Raw genomic sequence first — 10,206 nt, 5'->3', positions numbered from 1 at the left:
GTGGTGAATATAGTTCAAAGTGCTCCTCTTTTCACACACATGCATCCACATATATACTGGGAGGAGAAGCGAGAAACGACCATCAGCACAATGACACGTCTGCAGTGCTATATTTGTCAGGGGATTGCCACTGTGAATCCCCCACTCATGTTGCTTGATACAACCAGTTGTTTCAACGTGCCGGTGTAGGTTGAATCTGGTTTGAATACGACCTTGGAAAAAATACATTACTTTCGATCAACACTTTTAATATTGCCAACTCAGTGGAAATATGCAATGGACAGACATGAAAAAAACGTCAGAGAACTGAGAAATCTCCGTATACTCTATTTTCTGATTCACTCAATATAATAACCATCACGTTGGTCATTTGTTAACTAATTAGGTAATATACAACATTAATTTAAAATGTGTCTCTGTCGTACACTGTACTCTGCCGTCTCACTGTTTCCGTTTCATTGGCCAATCTCCATCTAAATTTAGTGACGAGTTCCGGCGAGAACTAAGATTAACCAATGGCAACAAGCCATATGCCAAACGACCAATAGCAGGCAGCGACAGTCTTTTGAAAGACGAAGGCGGCTCCCGTATTTTCGAGAGGGAAACAAAGCCAAAGTAATCAAGTAAGTGCTCTTTCAGCTGGGTCGATAACGTATAAAATCATTGATTCCTCGTTTGTTTCAACGGTATATTGTAAGTATAGAAGCTTTATTAGAGCAAGTAAACACTGCCAAATCTGAATTCTGAATTTCGATGTGAACTACTGGATAATTTATACGACCATCCGCTGATAACGTGGATACTGTTCGCTTCTGCTGTCGACAATGTTTGGTTGATTATTTTTTCACATTATGTCCTTCTGTTTAGGTTATCACCATGTCCCAAAAACAGATATACTACTCGGATAGATATAATGACGAGAAATATGAATACAGGTGAGCAGTTTGCGTGTTTTCTAAATCAAAGTTGGTAAATGACAAGCCGTGGGCTATCGGTCAACATGGCATTGCTAGCCTCATCCCCCCTCGTGACATTATGTGATGTTGACCTGCTTATTGAGTGACATCCTATTTTCTTATTTCCTTGTGATTCTAGACACGTGATGTTGCCGAAGGATATTGCCAAGCGCGTGCCGAAAACTCATTTAATGTCCGAGACCGAGTGGAGAAATTTGGGAGTCCAGCAGAGCCAAGGATGGGTGCATTACATGATACACCAGCCAGGTAGTTAAACATTGCACCACACCAAACTTGGAAGGCCGTAGGATTGTGTGTGGACAACAGTCTCAAACATTTATGCCATGGAAGGGCAGACCTTTTCCCTTTCTATTGATCTTAATCATGTAATTGTATCAAAAGCAGTTGGCTTTATGCCAAGTTAAATGTTTTCATTTTTGTAATCCTGTTACTATGCCAGTATTTTCTTCCATGCGCATGCCTCATTTTTGAAACCGGTGCTACGACCGGTAAACTTTATCTGCTTTGCATTGAGATCATATGTGCTCTGATAAGGTGCCCCATGCCTCCATATGTTCAGCACTGGTCCTAATCGTGGTCATCTTGCAATAGATTCATAACTATGTCCTATTAAGCACCGGAAGCTTTCCTTTTTGAGGCAAACTGATTCACTTGAGCCAATCCATCATTGCTGTTAATTATTTAGGAGTAGCAAAGGTGCAGAGCTCTGCCTTCTTGCAGATTTGTCTTGTAGATAATATTTTATGCTGATGAATATGCCACACTTAAATCATCGACTTCAGAACTATTGGAGTAATCGTGTTGTACACCCTTTGGTGGATACTTAAAATGGCCATGCTCTGCCAAATATATTCTTGCCATCCCTTGTGACACACACGTAGATCTCCATGTTGACCATCACACTCACCTTTTTTTTTTTCTTTCTTTTAATCTCCTATTCCTTTCTCCCAAAAGAACCCCACATCCTGCTGTTTCGCCGTGCCCTGTCCAAAACCAAGTGAGGAGTCTCCGGGTTCCCAAGGAGGTCAGTCCATTAGTTAACCAGCACCATGCCATCTCAGCACTGGACAGCTCTCATTGCCGAGATCGAAGAAGAAACAAACCTGCGCTGCATGAGATGGCAACCATTTGTTGAACTTTTTTGAGAGCTCCATAGTGGGGCTGATCATCTTGGACCTGGAGAGTGGAAAAAGACTAGCCAGCGTTGAGGAGAGCTGTTTGAGAAAGGTTCTTGACAGGAACTCTTCTGGAGTAAAAACCTTGGCTTGGGCCAATGTTGAGGCTCGATCTGCTATTATATTATTTGTCACTGTCACTTGTCTGTTTGTCTTCCTATTCTGTCAGTACATTCCACTATATATGTGTTTCAAGAACCGTGATCAAATCCACAAACTGGGTGAACAAAACTAGTAGGAAAAGCCCTGTTGAACAAAATGCCTTTTGTATAAAGTGTGCTAAAGAATGGTCTGGGTGGGGTCAAAGTGCATTTGGGTAAACGTTTGTCTGAAACCTTTTTTAATTTTATCGTGACATGATGCTGCTGAGTTGAAATGACACTTGCATGGAATTTGACTGAAATATTTATCATGGACATAAAAGCCAGCTGTGATTTTCCCCCCAGACAAACATTTTACACATGCCAACTTTTTGTAGTCTTGATCGATAGCCATTTGTTATCGCCTTTCTGACATAAGTTAATAAAAGCATTTAAATTGTTAAGTATAAATGCACGTTATTTCATGGCTTAAACTGATGCTTAATCCTATAATCAGACATCGATGTTATAGTTTCGATTTTCCACTCCCTGCCAAAAGGTAATCTTCCTGCTCTTTGACCTGTACATTAATTCACTGTAAATTACTTTATGTAGCACAATTGTCATTTTGGAATAACTTTAGTAATTACTGATAACCAAATGGAAAGGGGCACAACAGTACATAAGAACTTAAACAATTGAACCTCCATGTTTCAGTAAACACATTTCTCTGCGGAAAACATGGCCAGCTGTTTCATTGGCATTCGTGACAATTGTATTTTCTAAGCTTGTAAATGAATACTGAGGTTAAGGTGTGTGTGAGTTGGATGACTCATGCAACAGATGGCAACAATTTCTCTGAACGCTTTCTTCAAAACTTCTGTATGCCCAATAACTCATAGATGTGTCCAAGTATTTGATGTTGGGAACAATGAGACATCCCGTGGCTGTCTCATTTCCCATCTTAAGTGGTTATATCCAGTCATTCTACATTTTGCCTACAACCCAGTATACTTTTCATGCACACAGTTACACCATCTGTATATCCTTAAAGTTGTAATAAAATATTTTTTTCTAGGAAAACGTATTTATCATGTTAAATGGTAATGAGGTACTCGTTTAATATTGCTACACCTGTGATAAAGGCCTATTTCTTTCAGGGTTTTTAATAAATCTAGAGCACTCAGAATATTGGCAATCTTCAACCATGCATTCTGGCATATCATTGCCCATTTTCAAGTGCTCTGTGCAGACCTGTGTTCTGGATAACCCCAGTAACTCTGACAGAACTACCTCACTGCTGGAGGCAAGCTTACAGCATATCATTGTGCGTCGTGCACTGACTATTCAGTGCACATACAGGTGATGTCGGGTTGGCTAAATCCCACACGTCTGAAAACAAACACACTGACCAGAAAGTGCTTTGTAAAAGCTGCATTGTACACAATGATCCGGTGTTGCGCGGTGTCACCTCTGCTGTCCTACAGTGTGACGAGCACAGCGGGATACGCGCGTGGACCTTGAAGTAATGCGCGGTGACATGCGGCAGACGATACACGTGGACGTGTGACGTGCCGACGTTGCCAGTGAATATTAATTTTGGCAGCCGGGAGCGCTTTGTGGCATCTGTTGTCTGGGCACCCGGGTGCTGACCCTGTGCGCTCCTCGCCGTCAGTTGTCTTGTTGAACCTCGCGGGTGGATCGGTAGGGTCTGTTGAAAGGTAAAGATATTGGGTGAACATTTCTATTTGAATCATTTTTCTTGTATTCAAATTCATTTTGGGAAGGGGGAAGATCGCAGAAAATACCTATTAATACACGATGATAATAACAACGCACCGTTTATAATACACATGAAGAAATGGGCCCTTAATGCACAGCGGATACACCAAATTGCTTCTACAACGTCCTTTAAAAAAATACATTCAAAGAATTTGGAAATCTGATGAGTAGGCCTACTAAGTTCAACTTACGTTTTGATATCAATTATGCCCTATGTTTTTTTTTTACTCTGGACTGCAGAGGGCACTATTGCAACATCTAAGAAAGTAAGGCGCATTGAATATCGAATTAATCTTTATAAATCCCCAAAGTGTTTCTTGTCTCCAAATGGCCTCACATTTTAACCTTTATCTACAGTTTAGCTGGGATTTTCTACCTTACATATAGATATGCCTATATATCCTATATCCAACCTTCCAGCTGCTAAATACTTTCCTTTAAAGTTGTCCATGGCAACAGTTGGGACACCCAGGGTAGTAACAAGCTGAATGATGGGAGTTGGATGATTGGATGATTGTAAGATTGTCAAAATACGTTACCAATCGAGGGAAGAGTTTTGGAAAATTGCTGAAAAATGCAAGTAATCACCTGCTTGTGATTGGTCAACAATTGTAGGCTGCCCGCAATGGGATCTAGAGATAGACGTCAAAAAGCTTACAGGGTGGATGAGTGAGAGTGAAGCCCTTCAGGGGGTTTTATGAACCCTGCTGCAATAGGTATTCGGTGATACTTTAAAACGATAAGTCAAACCACAAACTATATTTACAGCCCAGCTAGGTGAAGAAAATTACAGTGCGATTTCAGCTCTGGACTGCAGCCTTTCAGAAAGGATCCTGATTTTAGATAGAAGGCATTCAAAAATGATTTCAAAAGGAATGGTGATTTGAACGATTCTTTGAATATGGCTATATGTTCTTTAAATATTGCTATATATAACTTGTGAAATAATAAGGCTTATTTCTTTTCGGGCTCAAGGCCTTTATCAGTTATACATTTAGATGAAATTGAAGGTCAAAGGTTTTAGGATGCAAGGTAATATTATTGTTCTACTGGCATCTAAGCCTTATGTTTTAAGGGCCACATTTGACAAACAATAGCTACAGAATGGACAAATGCTAAATGTTCATGTTTACCTGTGTGTAGAAATGTTGAAATTCCAGAATAGAAACTGCAACATTTCCAGAGCTTTGCCTCCAAAAGTATCCTGGAAGTGTGAGAGATTCAACAAGCTTTATGAATAATTTCAAAGAAGAAAAAGCATTGTGATGAAGCAAAAAACAGGTGTGAAGCGATAAAATAACAGCTAAGCACCAAGAGAGAAAGGAATAAGGAAGGGAAAATAATCTGCACTCAGAATAGGAGGTGAGAGACCCTGATAAAACTTACTATAAAACAGCACAACCGGGACTGGCTATGGAGATACGAGACAGAGAGAGAGAGGGAGAGACAGAGAGAGAGAGACACAGAAAGAACAAGAGAGATGAATGGAGAGGTGGTATAAAAATGAGCGAGTTAGGGAGAATAGAGAAAGATGAGGGGGGGGGGGGGGGGGGGGGGGGGGCTGTGTTGGGTGGGAGAGTAAGAAGGTCAGACAGAGATGGGAAGCGTTATAGCGAGGAGGGATATTTATGTCTGGATGAAGCTCAGTAGTGCAGTGTGATGCCCTCTAAAAGGAAGCCGTCGGTATCGGAATCAAGGGGAGGGATGCTGGCTGCTTCCCAGTTCGAGGTGGGGGAACCAGGAATGCATTAATTGTGGCATTAGACTTTCGAAAAAAATAAAATAAAATTTTTGAACACTGAAATAATTAATAAGAATAATCTGTCAGAGTAGAAGGGAAGACGGCACCTCGTCCTAAGGTTACTATTCAGTGAAACAACAGAGTCTATAATAGATTACATTTTGAATAATGCATTTAGGCAAAATCTATAATTTAGTTAACACGATTTGCTGATTTTGCTCAGAAGGGCCTAACATAATTAAAAAATCAAATGTGAAATCAGCACTTATATTCAAAGCCACCCAAGGATCCGTTCTCCCACAAGGCCCTGGGACCAAAATAGTTAAATAGGCACAAATGGGTTTTGGACATTTAATTACAATATTACATCGGTAATGGGGTATAACACATCGAATAGCACCTCCATGTTCAACGGTCTGTAATTCTAGTTGAAGTGAGGTTTATGTCTCCAATAATAAATAACAGGGAGAATATTATACACACTCATATTAACTTTTCATTGCTATGTTTACTGCAGTTAATTTATATATGCCTTAGGAAGATACATTGTTAAATAGTGTACGAATATAAAGTAATACACACAGCAAACAAATATTACTATTAGTATATTCATTAGGGTAAATCCATATAATCAAGTGGTTTATTTGCGTAACTATTAACCATATATAATTCTAGTCCCATGTGAACCACTGAACTAGGAAACGCCATTAGGACGTTGTCAGAACTTCTAATGGTGTTTATGCTAATGAAGCCACTTCTCATCCACCATAGCTGTTCCGAGTTATTTACCGTTTCAGTGTTTGAAATCCGATCTCTTACTGAAGATGGCAATTATACTGTTATACAATAAACCAATGTTAACCTATGTCAAATTTATCATAGTGAGTGAGCAAGTTGTTATTGCATGTTATTAATTGAAACCTAGCCTGTACATTATGCACATTGTTGCAGCCAGGCTGTTGGGGATCTTGCCAGTAGAAAGACACCTCCACTTCCAATAACTTTAATACACCCAAAAAGTACATTAAAAGGAAAATACATTAATTAATTTTGAAAAACAACAACAACAACAACAACTTAGTCACATAGGGCATTGCCAAGCAATCCAGCCAACCACACACCAATTACCAATAAACCCTCACAGACACACAACCAATTAAACACACATGGACACCAACAAAAAGACAGGACAGGGATACACTGTCATTATTAGGTGAATTTACATCCTATGCTTTGACCCAGTCTAAATACGGAACGGTAAATTTGCCCAATTAATATTTGCCTTGCAAATAAGATAATTAAGGAAAAACAACAACATGGCTGAACTTGATCAATGGCAATGTAAGCTATCTGTTGGTGCCCTGTTGTTCACCATGATACACAACAAACCAATAGGAAGATGTCCGTTGGGGTTCAAAGCTCATCATCAATAAATATAACAGAAAGCCATTCAAACAATGGGGACCTTCTCTGACAGACCCTGCCACAGTTGGTTCTCCATCTTTGCCCTACATTCAAAACACAGGCTTTTTTAATTGACATCAGAGCGTTTCCCAACTCGCTGATTTGCGTCAGCCCACATCCACACCTAGTCAATGAAAGTCAAAGAAAGAAACCACGGCCGAGAGCCCGCGGCTGCAGCGGTTACCTCGGTTACCTCATCCATCCCCACCAGTCACTCGTGGCGTCGGTGTGAGGAATGGCGCTAATCCTTCCGGTGATTGTCGATGTTGGAAGCTTATGGCCCTGCGTGTGTTGCTGCGCAGTGCCATTGATTTCCCCCGTGGAAACCAACATTGTCGTATGAATTGATGGTATGTGAACATGCCTTAAGAGCATGCACTGTTAAAAGAGTTGTTGAATGTTTAAGGTGGTCTGTTGACTCGTTTGGCCCAAGGGATTTGCGTAGAAAACTAAAGAGCTGCTGTTTGTTTGTGTGTGCAAATGAATTTATATTATAATACACATTTCCTAACAAATACTAACTACTGCCATTCTCAAGAGAAGTGTGTAAGATTATTTTGCAGCTTGTTTAGGAAGTGGAATCAAACAATAATTGCCCAGGAGACCTCTGAGTGGTGGTAAATATCTGGATAGAGATTCAGTTAGATATTCTAAACGAAACATGATTAAAAATTACAGGTAAGTGTTATTCAGCACAACGTCAAGAAGGGGTTGGTAAGCCTATTGATTCTGAATTTTTAGTTATTTATGTGTTAGAGGAGTGGAGGCATTCAGTTAGAAATGTTATGTAGCCTTGTCATCCTGATGTTGGAACATCACATTCTGTTCCTCTACAGATCAGTCCGGCCTTGAGCCCTTTAAAAGGCTCTCCCAAAAATATTTAAACGATAGGACCTTCAGGGCTAGGGCAAGGGAGTTTCAGCTGATGATGAGGAGCCCGGCAGTTAAAAAGATGAACAGAAATTTGCAGGGAAGGCTTCTCCCTTCTTTTTTTTTGTTGCTTTTCTTCCGACTGGATTCAGCAAGATTTTTTGAACAACGTAAGGCAGCGGCCATATGTGGAAAATCAATTTCTGCCCATCCAAGGCCAATATTCATTGCAAAATGCTAACGTGAATATCCGGGTCTCACGAGGCTACCCTAAAGAAGCCAATATGCTTAAATTAATGTTTTCTGACATCAAAGGGAAAAGATGTTATAACATGTCACAAAAGATCCATCAACTATACCGATCAACTCAGGGTTTAAGAGCTGGGAACCGTCAGAATCACATGACATTATCCAAGGACGTAATGTCGCTGGGTAGGTTTGACTCATGTCATTTCCACCTAACTCATTCATTTAATGACCTGATCTCTGTGTCTTGACGTCTTGACGTTGACGTTACACAACTCAACGCTGCTTGGAAACCGACAGGTCACATTTGCTCGCGCCCCTTTGTCCGTCTTGAATCTCAGCATACAGTTCTCATGTGTCATGTCAATTTGCAGGTCTAAATGTAGTACTTATTAAGACTTACAATTTAGACAACCATGTCAAGTAAAGACATCATTTTTAGCCAAGTGCCAATAAATACATTTGCATCTACAGACACAGACACACACACGCACACGCACACACACACACACACACATCCAATCATGTTTAAATCCTTATTGTTGCATGGGCAAGAATTGAGAATTGTTCTATTCCTTCTTATGCACAATAATGGCAATAATGGCAATTCATGCCCCTCGTCCTCATGGGCACATTCTGTATTCCACTTTGTCTCTCCATTGTTTTATACTGGATAGCTTCATTATTATACAATACTGTACACACAATAGGAAGCAATTCTCTTCATCCACCTTCAAGCAAGTTCCCCTTATGTGTGACTATCTTGTGTCTTGAGACGGCGAGGAATATGGCTAAGAATGAATTGGCTGTCAAACAGTGTGACTCCGTCTCCACTACTTTTTCAGTGCTAGGCTTCTGAATCAATTTAGGGATCGACCGAGCACTTCATCTTGATTCTCAACCTTGGCAGATTCCTTAGCGGTCTTTTGTGCATTAGTATATTTCTCACATTGGTGGCTTACGGTCGAACCGTCTAACAATCTGACTTTGTAGAACAAGCGGCCCATTCTGCCCTCACACTGCCATATTAATGAGCTGTATTGAACTGCACTTGAGAATTGAAGGCTATTTCCAAAGGAGTGTGTGTGCGCTTGTGTGTGTGTGTGTGTGTGTGTGTGGAGCTTTCTGTGTAGGGGTGTCTGTGTATGTGTTTGTCTGTGGGGTTGTGTGTGTCTGTGTGTGTATTTGTGTTAGTGTTTGAGTGTGTGTCAGTTCGATCGTTTTTGTGTGTGTGTCTGTCTAAACGTGCATGCATGAATAAATGTAAGAGTTTGTGTGTCCAAAAGTGCATGTGTGTGTGTGTGTGTGTGTGTCTAAACATGCATGTATATGTGATTGTGTTGTGTCTCTCAACGTGCATGTGTATGAGTGTCAGGGGGGCTGCGTGTCCTTGCTGGCTATCGAGCCAGCTGGAGATGGGGCAGGGCTGGGAAGGCCTTCCAGAGGGCCTTGATGTGGGAGGTACAGTCTGGACTCTATTGAACAGCATGACACGCCTTAAGTACCCATCGCCCAACCCCCCTCCTCCCCCTGATGGCGACGCGCACACACTTCACAAAACGACCAATGGAAATGTTGAAATGACCTCACTCCCAACTCTCACAACTCGAATATCTCCAGCGTGCATTGCGGTGAAACCATGCGCACCATGCAGCCGTCCTGTAGCTGCCCCTCCGTCTTCAGCGCTCCATTGAGGAACCGCACGCACTCCCGTCTCTCACAGCCTCATCTGTTCACCCATTTTTCATATTTAGCATTCCCTTCCGTAAGAGCCCCCCCCCCCCCCCCACAAACACACACATTTCGCATGATAGATAGGCAGTACATGAAGCGTACCCCCCCCCCCCCCTTTCCCGGCACAACTCGCAGGG

The 10,206-nt window shown here is 41.3% G+C and overlaps 2 protein-coding genes across 3 annotated transcripts in view; both read left to right on the top strand.

The window, feature by feature from the left end:
- Positions 1–594: 594 nt before the first annotated feature.
- cks1b (CDC28 protein kinase regulatory subunit 1B) lies at positions 595–3,255 on the top strand. Of its 2 annotated transcripts, none has more exons than XM_084484548.1 (4): positions 595–623; positions 868–935; positions 1,096–1,223; positions 1,932–3,255. In XM_084484548.1, exons 2-4 carry the CDS (start codon positions 877–879, stop codon positions 1,976–1,978), a joined length of 234 nt encoding a protein of 77 aa, XP_084340674.1. In that variant the 5' UTR covers positions 595–623; positions 868–876; the 3' UTR covers positions 1,979–3,255. The 2 variants fall into 2 exon arrangements, with proteins under 2 accessions (XP_084340674.1, XP_084340673.1); XM_084484547.1 differs by having other exon boundaries at positions 610–693.
- A 5,256-nt stretch (positions 3,256–8,511) lies between these two features.
- Positions 8,512–10,206, top strand: part of efna1a (ephrin-A1a) — a gene marked incomplete at its 5' end in the record, with an annotated part of 9,145 nt that continues 7,450 nt past the window's right edge. Inside the window, 2 exons of the mRNA XM_084484815.1 lie at positions 8,512–8,521; positions 9,711–9,789. Coding sequence (XP_084340941.1) covers positions 8,512–8,521; positions 9,711–9,789 — 89 coding nt within the window. The remainder of the gene's footprint in view (positions 8,522–9,710; positions 9,790–10,206) is intronic.

The sequence above is a fragment of the Micromesistius poutassou genome (genome assembly GCF_964030765.1).
Source record: "Micromesistius poutassou genome assembly, chromosome: 20".
NCBI lineage: Eukaryota > Metazoa > Chordata > Actinopteri > Gadiformes > Gadidae > Micromesistius > Micromesistius poutassou.
Note: the sequence above shows the minus strand (reverse complement) of the source record. Positions and strands in the feature narration are given on the sequence as shown.